The 21,440-nt window shown below is 42.7% G+C and overlaps 1 protein-coding gene across 2 annotated transcripts in view; it reads right to left on the minus strand.

Annotated features, from left to right (window-relative positions):
- Window positions 1-3,433: 3,433 nt before the first annotated feature.
- The window catches only part of CUNH7orf57 (chromosome unknown C7orf57 homolog), a 60,662-nt gene continuing 42,655 nt past the window's right edge, over window positions 3,434-21,440 (minus strand). For both annotated transcript variants that reach the window (XM_077491788.1, XM_077491789.1), the window contains exons 3-8: window positions 19,672-19,860; window positions 18,331-18,439; window positions 13,504-13,669; window positions 9,508-9,620; window positions 5,325-5,443; window positions 3,434-4,311 (exon numbers count right to left, since the gene is read on the minus strand). In XM_077491788.1, the coding sequence (XP_077347914.1) occupies window positions 4,301-4,311; window positions 5,325-5,443; window positions 9,508-9,620; window positions 13,504-13,669; window positions 18,331-18,439; window positions 19,672-19,860 (707 nt within the window). In that variant the 3' untranslated portion in view covers window positions 3,434-4,300. The remainder of the gene's footprint in view (window positions 4,312-5,324; window positions 5,444-9,507; window positions 9,621-13,503; window positions 13,670-18,330; window positions 18,440-19,671; window positions 19,861-21,440) is intronic.

The raw sequence follows: 21,440 nt of genomic DNA on the forward strand, positions 1-21,440 counted from the left end.
TCCATAGGAAACCATGGTAAATGGATTGTAGTACAAATCTGCTAAATGCAAAAAGCACTAAAAATGCATAGGTGTGAATCCAGCCTTACTTTGACATGTACTGTAGCACCTACCTAAACATTGTTGCTGACCAAGTACACCCCTTCCAGGAAATGGTATTCCCCAATAATAACCTCATTTAACAGGATAATGCACCCTGTAAAAATGGTTCATGAATGGTTTGAAGAACACAACAGTGAGTGAGGTGTTGGCCTCCAGATCTCTATCAAACTGACCATCCGTGGGATGTGGTGAAAAAAACAAGTCTGATTCATTGAAGCCCCATTTCATGATGTTTAAATATGTCATTACTTGTGATAAAGGATCTGACATTCTGTGGCTGGCTACTGCAAATGTTTCACTAAGGCTACTTTCACAGTGGGGTTCGTTAGTGGTAAAGCGCCACTAATTTTAGCGGCTCTTTACCGCTGTTATAGCGGCACTTTTCAGCCGCTTATAACCCCCCACTAATGGCCAAATAAAGGGTTAAAAGCGCCCCACTGCCAAATTGCTTCCTAGGCACGTTGGCAGCAGTGCCCACGGATTTAATTGGCGGGGTGGTGGAGGAGAAGTGTATACAGCACTCCCACACCGTCCAAAAGCTGCTGCTTGCAGGACTTTTTCTAACATCCTGCCATTGCACCGGCCCAGTGTGAAAACACTTGGGCTGCAGGGAAGGTGCTTTACAGGCGCTATTTTTAGCCCAAAAACACCTGAAAAACAGCCCAGCGTGAAAGGGGTTTTAAGGGAAAATCTTAGACCTCTTCTGCAAAGAAAGAGGACTTGCAAAAAGTTGTAGTAAGTGAAGTATTTTTTTTTGATGTGAAGTAATTCTCGCTCACTAAATGTGGAGCTCCTAACATGCTATATGTCTGCCAGCACTTCTTTCTAGAAGAGTTGTAGCGCTAGCTCCACAGCTGTTTTTTTAGGGCTAATTTTGCTAAATTCTGGTTTCAGTACCAGTCTGTCTGGATTGCAGTTCTCCTTGGCTGCAGGTGCTGCTGTCACCGCCAGCAAGTGGTAGAACGCAGTTTAGTTGGGTGCATTGAGTGCCACGTTTTTCCTCTGAGCCAGCCCAGGGGGAGTGTTCTCCTGCTGTACACTCTGGGACGTGGTATTTAAGGTACTGAGATCACGTGCTTCAGGGTTCCAGTGCAGAAGATATTTTCTGTCTGCTTGATCCTGGTCCTCCTGACCAGGCCCCATGGCTCTCCTGGCCTGGGGTACGGATCCTTGCAATTCAAAATCTTGAGGCTGGATAGCCCAAGGTGAAGTAACTGCAGGGACAGGCCTGAATGGATGCCAAGGCCTGAGAAATCAAAGGTGGTCCGATGCCATCTCATCTAAGGGAGAGGACCAGCAACTGGAGAAGTATCCAGGGGAGGACTCTTCAGGAGGAAGCCATTCACAAGGCTGGTTTCTCTGAAGGAGCCTGGAGGCTCAGTTGAAAGACAGTTGGGCTTATAATCTTACGGTATCACCAGACCAGCTGATAGAGAACTATCATACAGTACTAATATCTAAATTTGTCCATGACCCTCGGTTACGCTCAAGTAATTCATATCCAAGTCTGTGGCAGAGACTTCGCTTTACCCAACACCCTACCGGCTGCTAGGCCTAGTGAGAGGAGGTCTATCCGGAGGTTGTGAGAATCCAGCTGGGCACGAAGGAATAATAGATAATAACACAAGGGATAATGGCGATAGGGAATATCAGATTGCGCCAGTGTAAGGAATAAAAATTCTTATCCCCAGGGAGTCAAACTGGACCATGCATTCTTTGCCTTCAAAGATTGTTTGTTTTTTGTTTGTTTGTTTTTTTTCTATTGGGTGAGCTAGATTGACTTGTGTCTTCTTTCAGCATATGAAACAAAAGCTGCATTTAGGCCTATGTCAAAATATTGATCCTGTTGCTGACAGGAACATGCCAGCAACAAGATTACTAGGAGAGCCATAGGTGTGCACAGCCCATAGCATTAAAGAGGAAGTAAACCCTGATGAGTTTACTTGCTCTCATTCCCTGCAAAGGTAAAGCATAATGGACTACAATGCATCACATAGTAGTCCATTATGTGTCACTTACCTGACACAGGAGCCAGCGATGTCACCACTGTCCCCTGTAGTCCAGCACATCCACCTTCTCAGTGGGTCTCATTGCTACGCCGCTGTCATTTGGCGAAACCGTGATGACATCACTTCCCCACATATGCACAGGACTCGCCACTCGCGGCATATTGCATATGCCATAGACAGCAGTGCCTGTCTTTTGCCAAATATCTCCTAAACCGTGTAGGTTTAGGAGATATTTCTTGGACCTACAGGTAAGCCTTAATCTAGGCTTACCTGTAGGTCAAAGTTGGTTGTAAGGGTTTACAACCACTTTAAGGTGTGCACCTCAAAACAAGCCCTTCCTCTACAGTGAATGAACAGGATAGTGCTCTGTGTTGCTGCTTCCTGTTCATTCATAAACTGAATCATAGTAAACCGTTTACTATGCTTCATCTATGAACACTGAGTGTGTTCATTTAGAAAAAAAGGAAGGGGCCGGTAAATTACGTATCAACTAGCCCCTTTCCCCACTCTATACTAAAAACACAAGGGAATGCCCAGGCAGTAGGGAGAAGTCTGTACCACACAGAGTGATTAGGGTGTGTCCATGAATACCTGGTACGCCTATGAGGAGAGCAAGGGAACCACGCACCTGCTTCTATTCATACTACGCTTTCACTGGAAAGCAAGGGGCTGAAGCTTTTGGACCAAAAAGGAAGCAACACCATAGAAATAAATGTATCATTCCTGTGGCTGGCAAGGTGCCACCACTAATAGGATTGCTAGTCTGACAATGACACTAGAAGCAAAAAACACAGGAAGTATTTTTTTTTCTACATCTATTATTCACATAAAATATTAAAGTAACTATACACACATAGTAAGTAAATAGCCACACCAGTCTTGTGATGTAAAACGTCAAACTAGAATTTCTTGGATACACACGTGGTTGTGAGTCATCTAGCCCTATATCTGATGTCACAAAATTTCCTAAAGCTCAACTCCAGATGTACAGCTCAAATACATATATGTGAATGGTTTTACCTTCCAACTAAATTTGAATTATGATAATTTGTGATCCAGGCAATTAGCAGGTTATACCAGACAGCATAACCAGGTCCTGTCCTCCCTACAGACAACATTGCATGTAAACAATGCAGCCTGGCCCAGGATAAATTCTAGTCTGCGATTGGATAATAAAACAGAACAATGTTAAAATATATTGGTTCCCGCCCATACTCTCAGCTCGTATTAGACTGGCTGCATTGTGTACAGCAATAAATACCTGATTGGCAGGAAGTGGCAACATACATGTTATAACCAAACTATAAAATCCACTTTAGATATACCAAACACAATTATTTTCCTTTATTAACTTACTAAATTCAAATCGGTTTGTATCCAATCAGGCAGGCCCTCACATTACATACTTGTGAGTAGATTTAAAGGAGATTATAACTCATTACAATCTGTACAATGCGAGCAGATATCAAGTTCGGGCAACAGTGGCTAGCACTTTTGCTTAGAAGTACTTGTGGTCCCAACCACAGTATTACCTGCATGGAGTTTGCGTGTTCTCCTTGTACTTGTGTGGGATTTCTCCCACTCAAAAGCCATGCTGGTAGGTAAACTGGCATGCGTGCGTATGTATGCATGTATGTTCTTAGCACGCAAGTGCCTTGAAAACAGGGACTGCTGTGAATGTACACACAGAGAATATATAAATTATAGATTTATATTTATTATCTCTCTATCTAAATTGTAAATCGACAGTGCTATACAAGTACCTGAAATAAATGGGGTTTGATTTAAAAGGTAAAAGCCAATGCTATGTAAAAATACTTAATTTAAATACATTTGTAACTGAATTAAATAGTGATTTCTATATCTGCCCGGAGTTCAGCTTCAAAATATACAGTGGCAGTATCCCTTTATGGTTAACTAACCACATCTGTCAATTATGGTGATGAATGATAATTAGCTGGCATGTTACTAGTTTGAGTGACATGCTGTTAATATATCAGATCACTGTTGATAGTGCAGTCTAGCAATTTCAGTAGGAAATGAGAAATAAGCCATGACCGACAGCTAAAGAGAAATATAGTGCTTCTAGATGAATTATTAAGAAATGTTCCAAGTATGCTATTTGTGCTTTTGTAGCAATGTAGTCGGCAAACTATGAAACAGCAGTGTTGTCGATTCTTCTCATATTCTCAGCCAAAATCTGAAAAACACAAAATATCAAAAGAGATGACTAGAGGTTATAAATGAAAGTCATTAATCTGATTTGTAAACTTAAAATGTTGTTCCTGTTTGTTATATTAAAAAGAGACGGTGACAGTCACTATATTGTATAGCTTCCTCAGGGGCATGTTCCTCTACAGTTCTAACCCTATACAAGCTCTGCGTGGGATGGTGTCAGAGCTTGATGTACACATGTACACACACACACACACACACACACACACACACACACGGTTACATGCTGCAATATTCTCACAAGGATAAAGTATGTAGCAGTGGCCTTAATCTGGAGGAGAGGGCAAGCATATCTTGGTTTGAAGAAAAAAAAAAAATATATATATATGTTCTATGGTTGTTTATCACCATATCTTGGGTTTTAAACACACACATCTATACACACACACTAAGGATTTTAGGCAACTATTACTTGGTTGCCGTTTCACACTGGGATGACTTGTCAGGTGACTTAGCTGCCTGACAAGTAGCATCTCGTTCTGTACAATGGAACCTTTCTAATCGGAGTGACACAAGTCGCTCCGACTTAGAAAAAGGTTCCTGTATGACTGTGGGTGACTTGCAAAAACAACTTCTCTATAGAAGTCAATGCAAGTCGCCGCAGCGGTCGTGTCCAGGTCGCCTGAGGCAGTCACACTGCAAGTCGTGCTGCCTCAGTGTGAACCAACACTAAAAGCTCCAGTAGAGGTTATTAGTTTTGGGGGGGGGGGGGGAGAACATTGTCTGCACCATCATCCATGGGAGGAGCAGCCTCCTGGTCTGGACTGCAAGCACCTCCCCCTCCATTTCATAGGGAGAAGGTGCTCTGTATTTCACATAAGATAGCTGGGAAAGCCAATTCTGTACTTGCAGAAAATATACTTAGACGTTGGTGGCTGTATTTGTTTTTCCTTTTTCAGGCTAAGGAATGGTAAGCTTCAAAATTTTAGAATTTTTGTTCTAAAGTTTAGACATAAATTTAAGTTCGATGACACTTACTTTTGAATGTCTTGGACTTCTGTGTAACCTTAGTCTCTTGTTCATCGTGATGACGATGCCAATCATCTCCATAACCATTGCTAAGCAACTTGCTAAAATTAACTGAATCATTTCCAGGCCTTTAGCGTGAGGGAGAGAAAGATAAAAAAAACAAAGATAAAAAAAGGATTCCAAATGTTTGGTGGTTGACCACATATACACATACACATTTTTTATTATTTTGTCAAACTTTCCATCTCGAGTGCAAAATCTGGAGAAAAATCTATAGGGCAGTAAGTGAGATTGTGTGAAAGAACCACTTAAGTTGGAAAAATTATTGCAGCTAAACTCCAAGCTAAAGCCATCTGTTGGCAGACGTCACCGATCCGCTCCAGACTCTGCAGAGATCCCGACAATAAAACGTCAGGATCCAGCCGGATTCCCGACTGGCAGCTGGCTGTTTCTCAGTGCACTGCTGAGAGCCTGAGACAACCTCTCCCACCTCCTCCCTGGCCTGGGACTCTAGTGACTGCTGGAGAGGTAGAGCAGAGAGCTGCAACTGACAAGTCACTGCTCTGTGCTCAGAGTGGACCCAAGAACTGAGCAATCATTTGATTGCTCAGTTCTCAGGCTTAGAGTCGTCATGGACTAGTTGCAGCATCGGAATGATGCTGCAGTAGGTAGATGGGTATGTTTGTTTGTTTTTTGATTTCCTGCACTTTTCTCCTTTTGGCGGCATCATCTAGCTGGCTGTGTGGTATGAGGTGGGCATGGATCTCAGACATGGATGGACAAAGAAAACCTTTGGCAGGTAAAACATCTCCCTTGCATGTGTTTTTTTTATCATAAGTCAGCCATGACGTATAGATTACATCTTTAACAGGTAAAGGGTTAAAAATGTGCTCCAGAGTATTTGTACACACACACACACACACACACACACACACACACTTTGGAATGATCACCATTTAGTTCCCACACAAGTCTCGCATTTCCTGTACACATATCTACAGTGGTATATGCATTAAAATGGTGTACGTGACGCAGGCTTTTTTTTGGCTGGGCCCTGACCTACATACACTGGCATTTAGATACACGGTCTGACCTACCTCAGGTCAGCTGTGGAGTGCGGTGTCACGGCAGCCAGTCAGTCGTCAGAGGCGGAGAGGAGAGCGGCCCGCCGAGGGGCGGGTGGGGGATGTGGCACCGCGGCTGCATGGCAATTCCCGCCTTCAGCGCCTATGATGTCACATGTCCCACGGTCCAGGCTCCAGAAGGCGGGACCCGTTATGGCACTCAGCACTTGCGGCTAACAATTGAGAGCTGCATGCCTAAGACTCAGGGCTTTTCGGGGGGGGGGGGGGGGGGGGGCAGTCACATTTGCATTTGGGGCTTTAGGCCCCCCCCCCCCCTCCGATGCTGGAATATTTTTGACAGAAGAGCAGCTGTATCCAATCAGATGCTGCCACTGTTCAGGTATTCTGGGAGCTGCTGTCAAAGTATGATAATGCAGCAGGGGGGGGGGGGGGGGGGAATTCATCTGAGCCGTTTAGTTTAAAAGAAAGAAATCCAAGATTTTATGTCCAGCTTGAGCCCTGGTTCACATTGGTGTTATTTGACTTGCCAAATCAGCGGCTATGGCACCATCCTAAATCAGTGCGACACTGCACTGATTTCAAAAACGTAGTTTCTGTACTACCAGAAAAAATGCTCTGGCTTCCATAAATTGGCCGCTCAGCTTCCAGTACACAGACGGGAAACACAGGAAAAAAAGGCTGTGAGAGCACATGAGCCATGCTTCTGTCAGGGAACACTGAAATATGTTCAGGCTTCCAGAAAATGGCTGCCAGTGTCTTGAATAGGAATCACATAGAAAATGGCAGCTGAAGCCCAGATAGTCAGCCTGCTCTGCCCACACCTAAAATGGCCGCCAAACATCGCCATGAGGTAGATCTATTAATAAAAAAAAAAAAAAAAAAAAAAAAAAAGACAGCGCTGCACCATTCCCAGCAGACCCTCACATGCACCCTTCCAGGAGCATATCATACAGGTCCCAGGACCACTGCCATTCAGCCAGCCCCACCCCAAATCAACCTACTGGGGAATGCCCAGCTGATCAGCCCCGTCAGAACAGGGAGAGCTGTACTTACCAGTCCTGAAGAGCTGGGAGACATTCCATTGTAGATCTACTCCTGATCAGTACAGGGTAGCTACTGGCCTCGTCATACTGTGACGCAGACATCAGTAGCCCAGTCATATGTATGCCCCGGAGCATAAAAGCTCATCGACCACCTCTAGAGCTGAGGCATGTCATGGCCTGCCGAGCCGTAGCTGCGACCTGCACACGCTCGATGGCCGGACTGGGGAGACTACAAGGATAAGTGAACCAGCCTGTCACCCAGCCGGCTGTTGATAGAAGATCACAGGATCACTCATCTTGAGCAAAAGGCGAAGCTTCTGCATAATATAAAAAAAAACCTATGGGCCCGTAGGGTTCCTAGATCTGTCTTCTTCACTAGGCAAAATAAAACAGATTACTGCAAGGCAGGGTGGAGGGTTGATACCTAGGGGACTGCCCCCTGGGCGGAACTGAAAGTTCTGAGTGTTGTGTTACAACTTTGCCTAGCGTCTCCTAAAGGGAAAGACATAAAACCCAATGGTCTAAGAGGAGCTGTGTCGGTCGGCGAATAGAAGTATTCACTTAATTCATCTATCATGGTGATGGTTTGTATGATGTGATAACATCAGTCATTCAGATTCAGCTGGGTGGGAGTATTTAGGGAGCGCAGCTACACATTTTGCTTAGGCTGCTTGAAACCCATCCATAGACACGTTTTTCTGGATTGCAATAGAATAGGGAACTCACTAAAACTTGTTAATTTTTAATACTGTTAACCCTATCGGGGAGATTTTACTTCTTTACCTTTTTTCCCACTGAAAACCAGAACAACATGTTCGTTTTACTTTTTTCCAGTCCAGCTATAACACATGGGAGTTCCAAAATCACAGGCTATTCTGCCTATGATTCCAGAATCACGGGACGTGTTTGCAACGCAATTACTTCGAATATCACCCCAACTGCAGTGCGAATTTTTTCCGTGGTCATTACACGGTAAATTGTGCCGCAATCATGGCAAAATCGAAAAAAAGCTTGTCACTCAAAAAGAAGCTTTTTTTTGGCGACAGCGTCACGCATTGTTATTTTCCACAATTGCAGCAAGATTTATCGTGCGATAACAGGGGTGCCATTAGAAGTATTGGCAGAATTCTCCCAGTTGTGAATGGAGCCTTATAGTTAGAATGGAAAAAATAAAAAATAAAAAAAAAAAAGTTAAGAACACGTTTTTATTCTGGTTCTCACAGTGGCAAAAAGGAGGAAAAAAATCTCCAATAGGGCTAACAGTATTAAAAATTAACAGATGTGTTAGGTGTTCCCTGCTCCTTTCCAATCCAGAAAAACTTGTCTAGGGTTGGGTTTCAAGCACACATAAAAAGGCAAATAAGAAACCATCTGTTTCTATTACATGAATTATGTAAAGTGTAGGTGCTATATACGTACCAGTAATAAAATCTCCCTATGGACTATCCCAATGCCCCAATCCTTGTAATAAGGAATCTAGCCATTCCCAAAACCTGCTGCATCTGTATGTCACACTGGCCAAATGGTCCTGAACAAGTCAGAACTGAATACTTTGTAACTACTTGCACTATTGCATTCAGTAGATGAATATACCAAGATTAAAATTAATTTCCATCTCTAGTTAAGGACCAATAACCCTAGTCCACATACAAACAAGGCAGGGCTGGTATCTGTTGTGTAGGGGCGATGTGATGAATTATTGCAGACATTATAGCTCAGACAGGAGGGGAGGAAAAAAAAAAAAAAAAAAAAAAAAAAACACACACAACAAACCACACACACACACACACACAAAGATGCATGACCAGTACCCAGTCCTGGCACATGGCCCACTTCAGTCCCCATTTATATTTCAACTAATAAGAAGGTTAGGGTATAGTTCCACACAAGAAAGTATTACATAATTGCACAACAACATGATTTATTGTTAAATGCGCTTCATGTTAATTTGCTTTTTCCATATCTACAGTATCATTTTGCTTGTACCACCCCAACATTTTTGTAATTCTGTACATAAAGTAAAAGCTAGTTAATCCAACATGGTAATGCATCTAGAATACTTACATTGGTGGAAAGAAACATTTTTTCCCAGGCCTATCATGTCCTGTCTTTGCGGGAGGAGGTCCTTTATCAGACGCAGCCACATTGTTGTCTTGCTTTATTGCAGGAAGCTTCACCTAAAGAATGACATAAAAAGTAAAAAGCGAGTTGAATGGCTAGGATTACATTTTCAAACATATGCATGGTCTGACTGTCATGTAATATTCATAGCAACCAAGATGTGATGAGGAGGGAGTCATTACATGCACAAAAGCACATTCAAATCCCAGGGTAATTAAAACCTTTGTAACTAGACCTACACAATGACATATTGGTACACAGTGGTTTGCTCAAACAAAAATGAAACTACTTTCTACAACACATTTCATTTGTTATCTTTTTTTAAACAAAGTTTTAATGCATGTACATTTAAAAATGTTGCACAAGTGTTTGTTAGAATTTAAAAAAAAAAAAAAAGGTTAGTACCAAGACCCCAAATGTGTAAATTTTATTAAATTGGCTGCAGAAGGTGTTCGTGTTAAGACACAATTTTTTTTATTTTTTATTTTTTGACAAAACACCCCAAAAACAAATCTAGGCCAAAAACTGTGCAGTAAAACAATACCCAAAATAGAAGATGCATTAAAAAAAAAAAAAAAAAAAAAAAAGTTACTGCCCATCAATTTAGTGTTAAATTAAAAATGACAGCCCATCAGGTAGGCATCATGGGGCCCTGATATTTCTAACAGCAGCCCTGATGCAGCCACTGGCCAGGGTTAACCATTCAGAGAGTTGGCCCTTGTACACACGATCGGAGATTCAGACAACCAAATCAGTCGGATTTTGTCCGAAACTGTTGTATACACACAGTCGGACGAAGTTGTTGGAAAATCCGATCGTTCAGAACGTGATGACGTTATTTCGTTACGACAGGACTACGTTCAGGCTAGCAGCCAATAGCTTTGATGTTGGAATTTGATCTGAGCATGCATGGCACTTTGTCCGATCGGAATTCTCTAAACACGATCAGAGCATGTCCGATCGGAGCATTTTTTCGTAAAAAATTTCCGGCAAGCTGGAAAATTTGGTCCGATGGATATTCGACGGAAACAGTCCGATGCATACCACACAGTCGGAATATCCAACAAAACGCTCCGATCAGAGATTCTGACAGAATGTGTCCGATCGTGTGTACAAGAGCTTAGACCAGTCAACAACCAGAGTGGCAATGAATAAAAAAAAAAAAAAAAAAAAAAAAAAAAGTCTGAGCCCCCCCCCTCCTTCCCCACACTTTCTGCAGCCCCCACCTGGAGGTAATCCCCTTGGGGAGCTGCAGCTGCAAACACAGGACTAATAGCCTACAGGCACCAAATACTTGTTGGAGGTACATTAATTTACAGTGGGTTGGGGGGGCATGATTGGGTTAAGTGGATATGGCAGAGCAGCTCCATGATCTGCAAAGATTGGACAATATTCTTGGGTTCCCCAAATGCTAGCTGCTCCTTCCCCTCTCCAACCTGGCTTCGGTGAGCGCTGAAGAAGCAGAGCAAAGAGTGGTTAAGGCACTCACAAGACTCAGCGCAGACTGAGAACCAAAAAAAAATAAAATGTATAAATATAAACACACACACACTTTTCTTTTAACAAGAGAAAAAGCATACTGAAGGAAGAATTCAAGGAGAAGCTTCAATTTAAAGGGTTTGTAATATAGATATGCAGTGTTAATTCTAGACTGCCAGCCAAGCTGTCCACCCACACGATTTAGTGTGTAAAACACGGTTCGTTAAACCCTGACACTGATGATTTTGTAGAACAAGCCTGAGCTGATTAACTGACAGGAGGAAAAAAAAAAAGAAAGGAAAAGAAGTCCTTTGTTCTGAATATTTGTACCTAGAATTATGCAGTAAAGATGTCAGTGGTACACTGTGTAGCATTCAAATATCACCAGTACAATAAGTTAAAACTGTCTGATATCTCTACCACTTTATCAAGCATGTTCTGTTTTAAAGTATTAACTTTATAGAATCCATTTTAAGTTTATAGTCGTTTTTACGAAAGATCCAACATTTAACCGTTTGCATAATTTCTTCTGAGTGCCACCAATAAATCTGAACTTCAAGAAAACTGCTAGATACGCATATGAATTACATATAGAGGCATTTTAACTTTCCAAAAGAATTTATATTTCTGTCTATTCATTCTTGAGATTTGCAGAATGCTGCGTCACAGCACAGCTGTTTTGCAGGGGACAGGATTTTAATCTGCTGCAGCTTGGGGCATTGCTAAGAGTGTGAATGACCGGAGTAAGTGGACCCAATTTATGGGTTGGTGGGTTCCTCCTATACATCCACAATGCACGGCGTCACAGGTCATTCAATTCAAGTCATATATGGTCACATGCACAATAGAAAGTCCTAGACCTCTCTCCATCCTCCTGGTCACTTCACTATTAACCCCTTCCTGCATGGAGTACCCACACATAGGCTTAGGTTTGACAGAAGCTCCAGAAATGCAGCTGACAACCCGAGGCCCATGAAGTTACCTGATGCGTGCTGCATAAGGGGATTCTCTCTCACCTTCAGGTGGAAGACTATTTTTCCTGACACACACACACACACACCTCCTTTCTCTCCCCAGGTATTGACTGAACTTAAAGAGGAACTTCACCCTCCACCCTCCTCCCCCCCCCCCCATTTAGTCTTTAATCTTTGCAAGGGCCCAGGAGGGCTTAATGCACAGAGTGCAGGGCAGAGAGGTCAGGAGTATTTAATGCAAAGGGTGTAGGGCTCTGGAGTGTGTAACACAAAGAGGGCAGTGGTCAGAAGTGTGCAATTCATAGACGGCAGGGTTCAGGAGTGCATAATGCACACAGTGTCCAGGGGTCAGTAGTGTGCAATACAGAGTGCAGAATGTAGGGGGATCAAAAGTATTTACCACACAGGCCAATGTACAGCTTTCCATACAAATCATTGGCCAGTACAATGCCCTTAACTACCCCCTCCCAATCTATCCTAGTATAGATTTCCCCTCCCCCATATTTCTGCCCAGCACACATCTGTACTCCCCCACCCCTTAATTTATCCACAGAACAATGCCCCCCTAATCTCAAGAGCTACCCCATCTCCCCAGTGTAGAGATCCATGCACATCAGAGTGAAGGATGAGCTTAGGAGCGCCTGGCTTTGTACTTCCACAGTATCTGAGGCAGTTGCAAAAGCCACTGGAGAGAGAAAAAAAAAATAAAAATAAAAAGCTGCAGCACCCACAAGAAATGTGATGCTTGTGCCCTTGGTGGCCATGACCAGCAACACCCATGGCTGCAGTGTAATGACTTTAAAGATCTACTCTCCACTACCCAGCATGTGACTAGACAAACAGAACTCTGATGTGCGCATCTGTCATTTTGCCTTCGCCTTTCTCCTATTAGTATGCTTCCTTGCAGAAAAACTTGACCCGTTCCTTTTCCTGGGCTCTCCCAGTCTGAGCTCTGCTAGATGGGGGACTGAAAGAGGTTGATATCAAGCCAAAACTAAAAGTTTAATGATATATAATGTGTAAATTACTACAATTAATATATCTGCCTGGAGCTTTGGGAGGCTTGTTCCCGTGAAGATTCTTAAGGTATTCTCTGTTGGGGGGGGAAGCTGCAGATTTCACTGCAAATGTGTGTTTTTGGTTTTCAGTCTTGTCATCTACCATCACTACTAGTGCTAGAAATCTGTTGAATCACTAGCCGAAAAGCATAATCATTAACTTGATATACATTTTAACCAGTTTTTTTTTTTTTTTTTAAAAGGCAATCATACCATTGCTATGACAAGTCAGAAGCTCCAGGAGCTCTACTCAGTGCGTCTTCATAGTACTTACGGTACACCGTTTCAATTTCTTTACAAATGCAAAATTTGCAGGGAAGGAGCAAACTTGCAAAGAAGTTTAATATCCATCAGATTTCTAACACTTTTCTTACTGGATAGCCTTTTTTACTTCAACTAATATTAGGCCTATTTTTAAAATGAAGCACCTTTTTGTCATGAGGATTCTCTTTTTCATATTCTTCAGATTCACGTTGCCAAATGGTTTTCTGATCAAAATCAAATGGGCCTTTTCTTGCTTCATACGTCTGCTCACTTTCTTCTTTGTCAAATTCCTCATGGATCATGTAGTCTGGCACATTTCTCAGGGGCGCACTGTCATAACAAGATGCAATATAAAAATACAAAAAGATATTGAGAGATATAGAACATGCATACATACACACAATCACAAAATGACATCTATGGTAATGCATTTGACAAAAAAAAAAAAAAAAAAAAAAAAAAAAAGTCAATCGATTTACTTTTTAGGGTAAAGCCTCCATCAGTTTTTTCCCCCCACATTTGAGAGTCCTCCTTTCCTGTCCTCCCGAGGTCAGTGGAGCAGGCAAAGCAAACTTTTCAGGATGAACGGTCTGGCAGATCCTTAAAGGTTACCATCCCGTTCTACTAACCATGTCACTTTGACCTAGTATTGTAGAATATAAAAAAGGCACAGGACAGAAATCAAAGTGGAACTTTTCATGCTGAACAAGGAGCACAGAAATTTAAGGTGAACTTTACATGGTCCTAATAGTGCAAGCCAAGTACCCATATTAATCTTCAAACCGGTCGTTGTATACATATGTAGCTTTTCTCCAGGTGATTATTAAAGCCTCCCTTCTGACACTAACCCTACCCTCCTGTTCTTAAACCGTAAAATGCTAGTGCCTTTAATACTTACTAAGGGTCTTGCATGCAATAGCTGATGACAAGAGGTAAAACTTAGTGTTTGTATAGGGCAGCACCTAACCTTAACTTGGTGAAAATGTAAGGCCCTAATTATTGCCTCGGTCTGGGATCCATGGGGTTCCCTAAAAAAAAATAAAAAAAGATTGAAAGACCAACATGGGTTTGCAGGCTGTCGAAGCTTGTTCTAGTGTTACTTTATGCACTGTCGGCCAGGCGATGTTCACTTTAAAACAAACCATAGTTATCAACATAGTAACCCTCATAATACTATTAGTAGCCCCATCTACAAACCTGGAAATTGACAAGCACCCTAGACAAAGTTTAGTTCTACTCCAGAGGTATAGAATTAGAATTTACAGAGGTCCAAATCAGAAAAAAAAAAAAAAAAAAAAAAAAAAATGTTCTTCCAGTGAAGTTTTGAATTGCATATTTGTGTGAGGACTCAAATCCTTAAAGGATTAACTAAACCTAGGACCCTGCATTCACTATATCTGGTCTGAGTACACAGAACATGCAAATGCAATTCTAGTAAACAAACTGCTATATACTTCTATCAGTTCCTAGTAAGGCTTGTAAAAAGTTTATTTCTCACAATTGTCTGATCAGGATCCGGGACCGCTGACCTTGTCTGGACAGTGCTGATCACATGAACCCTCCCAAGAAAAGCAAAAACAAAACAATCAGGGCAGAAGTAACACCACTTTTGCCCATAGCTCTTAAGAAAAAAAATAAATAAAAAAGCCAATTTTTCAAAATTACATCTTTTTTTTGGAGTAAATATGAGATTTGAGGTCTTTTTGACCCCAATCTAATATTTAAGAGGTCCCATCATGCTTTTTTTTCCTATTAGAAGGGATGTTTACATTCCTTTCAATAGAAATCAAAAAAAAAAAAAATAAATAAAGTGACTTTTTTTGAAAGAACAGTGTGCTGAAGCGAAGGCATACGTGAGCAGCACCCGCATATGAAAACGGGGTTCAAACCACACATGAGGCATCGCTGTGATCAGTAGAGCGAGAGCAATAATTCTATCCCTAGACTGCCCCAACTCAAAACATGCAACCTGTCAATTTTTTTAAAATATTGCCTATGGAGATTTTTAAAGGGTAAAAGTTTGTCACCATTCCACAAGAGGGCGTAATCTTGAAGCATGACATGTGGGTATCAATTTACTCAGCATAACATTATCTTTCACAATATAAAAAAAAAATAAAAAAAAAACTCAAACGTGTATTTTTTTGGGGGGGGGAAAAGTGCGCTTGTAAGACCGCTGTGCAAATACAGTGTGACAGAAAGTATTGCAATGACCACCATTTTACTCTCTAGAGTCTAGGGTGTTGGCGGAACCCCCCCCCCCCCCCCCCAAACACACGCACACTGTTTAACTTTTAAACAAATCTCAAAAAGTCTAGGTCCTCAAGTGGTTAATATTCATTGCTTCCAATGCAAGGAGCATTTTCTAGCCGATTCTCCCATTAGGCCCCTTTCACACATACGGATGGTATGTCCGTATTTCATCCATCCGTTTGCAGATGAAATACGGGCATACATTCATCCCTATGGGATAGCGGGTGTCTGCGGATGAGTATCCGCAGACACCTGCTATTGTCCGCCTCCGCAACTGTCCGATTCTGCAGACGGAGGAAAATCCTATTTTTCTGTCCGTCTGCAGAGTGGATCGGATGAACACGGGCAGACGGTCCGTGCTCATCCGATCCCCATAGAGGAAAGCGGAGAGCTGACAGGGCGGTCCCTGCACAGTGTGCGGAGACCGCCCTGTCCGCCGATGGCTCAGCGGGGACAACGGAGTGATCCCCGCTGAGCGAGCGGATCATTACTGATCCGCCCCGTGTGAAAGAGGCCTTAATGTAAGGGAATCCTTCACCCACTGCTCAAACTAAAGCTGGCCATACACTAGCAGAATTGTTTGAAAGTTTTCATTGTAAGAAAGATTAAGATTTGTTGGATTTTCTAATCATTGCAGTCAAATCAATGTTTATCATCTCTTTAAATGTATCTTAAAAGAGGAGGTCCAGCCCCCTCCCCATGAATTAAAAAGTCAGCAGCTACTGACTTTAAATATATGGACACTTACCTGTCCAGGGAGCCCACAATGTCAGCACCCCAGCCGATGTTTTGACCCACCATTCTTGTTAAGGGAACCTGGCAGTAAACCCTTTGGGCTTCACAGCTGGTTCCCTACTGCCCCTGCAAAGCGCTTTCCAATTGGTCTGGCGAAGAGACGGTGCTGCGAACGGTACCTGTCAAAAACAGGTACCCATTCCCCTCCCCCTTGAAAGATGCCAAATGTGGCACCTGAGGATAAGTGGAATAAAGGATGGAAGGAGGATAATCTTAAAGAGGTTCTAAACCTCATTCGTGAAATCTGACCTGGACACATCTGTAGTGTTTACCATAGGCACACACACACACCTTTTTACATCAGTGGCATTGTTGATGGGATCAGTGGTAGTACGGGGGGGGGGGGAGGAGAGAGAGAGAATAGATTACTGGCAGTGCTGAGGGTTGATGGGATAAATGGCAGTGTTGAGGGGCATGAGATAAGTGGCAGCAGTGGTGGAGGGATGGGATCAGTGACAGTGCTTGATGGGGGAGATAGTATGAGTGGCAGTGCTGGGGGGCTTGGGATCAGTGGCAGCAGTAGTGGTGGGGGATGAGATTAGTGGCAGTGCTGGGTGGAATTGGTGGCACTCACTTGCTCTCAACGGCTGTAGGGAGGAAAATTCAGAGCATCGGTTGTTCTATATGTCGCCCGCTGCCCCTCTCATCCAGGTATAGACAAGTATGTCAGGGGATTAGGGTGTGCCTCCCCCCCCCCCCCCCCCGTTTACTCATATCTCTCTCCAAAGTTTGTGTCTCTGCTGCTCCATTCCTCCATCAGCTTGATAAGTTCTAACACACACACACACACACACACACACTATAACAGTAGCTAAAAATGAGTGACGGGGAGGGTGCTTAGAGATAGATAAAGCAGAGAGCTTAACTATTTAGAGCAGTGGTCATCAACCCTGTCCTCAGGGCCCACTAACAGGCCAGGTTTGCAAGATAACTGAAATACATCACAGGTGATACAATTTGCTGCTCAGTGATTGCAGTATTATAGTCTGCATCTCCCCAAGGTAATACATAAAACCTGGCCTGTTAGTGGGCCCTGAGGACAGGGTTGACGACCAACGATTTAGAGTACAGCTCTGCATGTTTCTTTGTACCTCTGCCTACATGGAGGTGGGATATGTGCCTTTCCTGCAATCAACTGTCACAGTGTGAGCCCAGAATCCCTTCCAACTGCTGAAACACTAACACAATGGGGATATTTCTTGTAGTGCAAAGTGGATTTGCCTTTCGCAACTAACCGCCAAAAAAAAAAAAAAAAAAAAAAACTTATGTAGGGAGATATGTTTAATTTCTGTGGATCTGGGACTATTAATTTTACTGGGTATAGGAGAGGGTTTATAACCACTTTAAAATGTGTTTTTTATTCCAGATGTAAATTCTTCTGCCTAGATTTAAAAAGTAACTCAACTTTAACACAGCATCTACTAAAACAATACACCATAGTGTGGACTTACCCCATTTCTTCTGCCACTAGGCACAGAAGGGAAGGTAATGTACAATGAAACTGATTTATCATAACAGACCCATGTCGGTTATTCCCATGTTAAACAACACTATTGCACCTGCAGGTTTGGAACGACACTGAGGCTTAGTTTACACTTGTGGTTGGGAGGGGTTAAAATATAGAAGGTTAAGCCACCTTTTTACCACTCCTTTTAGGTGCAAAAGCAGCCCGATTGGGATTGTACATGTTGCAGCTGCAATACTTATCCTGACTGCATTTGTCAACAGTGATGAAGGGCTGTGCTGCAACCCAAACGCTAGGCTTGCAGTTGTATTGCGATATTCCCATGCAAAACAGCCATGCCTGCAAAGCAATCCCTTCTGGGTCGCTCATTAGAGACCAATGCAGATGTATGCAAGCCTTGACTTAACATAGTTATTGTAAAATTTCAATACATAAGCTAAGAAAAAAAAAAAAAAAAAATTATATAAGATAAACTTACGCAGCCGATTCAGGTGGCGGAGACAAATCATCATAGGTGTACCAGTCAGGTGGTGCATGGGATGTAGAGGGAGTCTTCTTTGGTACAGGTGCCATATGCTTTAACAAGTCTTAAAGATTTAGAAAATATTTGTCAAGGAAAAAAAATAAAAAACCCACCCACATAACATTACTATTTGCATTATAATGTTTTAAATTCAGAATCCGATATGCATGCACACTGTAGTTACCCGATTGCTTTCAATATTGAAAGCAATTCAAGGTTTCAAATGTCTTACTACTGTAATATCTGTCATTTTAACAATGAATAGTTAAAAGCTGCAGTAACTGCAACTTATTTTACTGCCCATGGCTCAGTCTTGCCACAACATTTATTTAATTTATTTTTTTAGAAGAAGAAAAACACCAGATATTACCAATTACAGGATTAAATTGCTACACAACCTGCTGATTACATTTGATACAGCTGAATTACCCATGTGAAATGCAGATTTAAAGCCAATCTCCTGTTCTCCACGCATTTTAAAACAGAAGGACCTGGCTCCCACTCATCCTCCTCCATCAAAAAAACTGCATAATAATATGTAACTGACAGTAGAATATAGACCCATCTGTATACAGCCTGGACTTGAAAGAGTCATCTCTTTCATACACACAATTCAGAAATACACTGTCGATATCTTACAAACCTTTTTTACTCACAGCAGAAAACAAGGGGTTTCCCAACTGATTGGCAGACTTTCTGACCTGGATAACATTACTCTTATGTTTATTTAGGTCAGCATTTCGCAACCTTACCCAACCCCCCCCCCCCCATTATATCAGAGTCCCCTATGACATCAGAGGCCCCACATCCAAGAATCCTTTCATCAGATGCTTCACCCTTCCCATCAGAGTACAAACCCATACAGGATTCCCTCATTTTGTCAGACCCCCCCCCCCCCCCCCGTTCCCATCAGAGCGCTACCTTGTGGCTCTAATAGCATGGCAGAGTATGAGAGACAGAGCAGATCTGGTTGGAGGTGCACTTCCGTCCTCTCCCGATTGCCATCTGCCTTGGATCAGTTTCATTTGTTGTCATGGTTTGGGTGGGATGCCGTGCATCCAGGCCCTGTGCCCAGAGCTTCATTGATTGTTATGGTGCTGGTGGTTGGCTAGCTTGCATTGCATGATGCTGATCCAAGACCAACTGTGTCCCATTATTGTGGCAACCTGGGGGAACCCAAACATCACCCCAGGGTGCCATGCCTTCCGATTTAAACATATGCACTGTATAAAGACTAAACTATGCGATTAGATTTTTTTCTCATATCCCCGCTATAAGCCCAAATGTGGTCCTTACCTGGTCGTCCTCCTTGCTTGGATAGTTTGACATAATCAGAGTCTGTATCTCTGATCCATTGTTTGCGGCTTCCAGCCATTAAATCATTAGGAGGTTCCACAAGGTCACTCAAACCGGGTATTTGGGAAGTAGGAGGATGTGAAACTTCACTTTTCGGCTCAGATTTCAAAGGCACTTGGTAATACCAATCTGTGAACATGAATCATGTGAAGTGTTAAGTCAGATTCTACATGTGAACAAATGTTCTGGTACACACAAAAAAAAAAAAAAAAAAAAAAAAAAAAAACTTTCCCAAATGCAAATTTTTGTAACAGCGATTGGATAATATTTTATTCAAAAGATCACTTTTATATTAAAATCTTGGCCCCAGCATGGTCAATTTTAATATACTAGTGAAAAGCCGACTGGGGAAACCAGCTCACGCCTCCCCCCCCCAAAAAAATAAAGATAAAAAAAAAAAAAAATTATGACGACTGGGTCGTCAAGAGCTATTGCCAGTGAGGAACTGGGCACTGTTGTCAGTGTCACTTTTGGGAACTCCTAATGCTCAACTTGCATTCCATGACACTGTCCTGGCCCTCTACACTTTAGGGATGTGCAGCGTGGTGTGGAGTAAACACACAGGGGTTGATTTACTAAAACAGGAGAGTGCAAAATCTGGAGAAGCTCTGCATAGAAACCGATCAGCTTCCAGGTTTTTTTGTCAAAGTTCAATTGAACAAGCTGACTGGCTACCATGCAGGTGTTGCACCAGAATTTGCACTCGAAGTTTTAGTAAAACATTCCCACAGAGTCCGATTGCAGAGAACAGAACTTAATGCAGAATCCAGACGTTCACAACAAACCCAGTAGGAAGGCACCCAACCGGGAACACTCATGGTAATGTGCAGGTCTGAACATGCTCACTGCATCTGTCTTGAGGGGCAAAATGCAGCCTTGTCAGTCCTAGCTCAAATAGGGAGGTCCCCAGAAGGATAGCATGTCCCCATCCTTTCCCTACTCATCTGGAACCTGTCACTAATCACTGTCCCTGTCAGACAGGTGACCTGTCCCTACACGGTCTACATGCAAAAAGAGCAAAGCCTGGGAGCAAGGGCCTTAAATAGCCTCTGCCTGAATCAAGATGGGCCACAGCATACAATTAGATGGCTTCCCCAGTGACTGTGGAAATTATAGAGCAGTGGTTCTCAACTTCCATCCTCAGGACCCACTAACTGGCCAGGTTTGCAAGATAACTGAAATACATCACAGGTGATACAATTTGCTGCTCAGTGATTGCAGTATATTAGTCTACATCTCTAAGTGAATACTTAAAATCCGGCCTGTTAGTGGGTCCTGAGGACAGAAGTTGAGAACCACTGCTGTAGAGGAACCATGTTCATCTCATCCTGCAGGTATTGCAAGAGTCCAACACAGTGGCACCACATGGCTCAGCCAGGCATGGAGCACACTCATGTGTGTCCAACATAAAAACAACCCCCCCCCCCCACACACACACGCACACAGCTTCCCATTTCCTGCATATCAGCCCTCTTCCTTAAGTCTTTCAATGTCCAAGCACCTGGCACACATACATTACCTACCATCCAAGATGTATCCCTTTTAGTCTGTACATATTCAACATGAAAGAGGTGGTGGCACCAGTAGAGCCAAAACAATTGACCCGAGAAGGAGCATCAGCATTCTGATGAGGTTTTCCAGGTCTTTGCTCTACCACAAACTAGAACTCCTGGAGGACCAGGAACCACCAGGTCCACACATTTTAAAAA

The sequence above is a fragment of the Lithobates pipiens genome, unplaced genomic scaffold (assembly GCF_037356315.1).
Source record: "Lithobates pipiens isolate NorthernLeopardFrog02 unplaced genomic scaffold, aLitPip1_a1.2 Scaffold_19, whole genome shotgun sequence".
Taxonomy (NCBI): domain Eukaryota; kingdom Metazoa; phylum Chordata; class Amphibia; order Anura; family Ranidae; genus Lithobates; species Lithobates pipiens.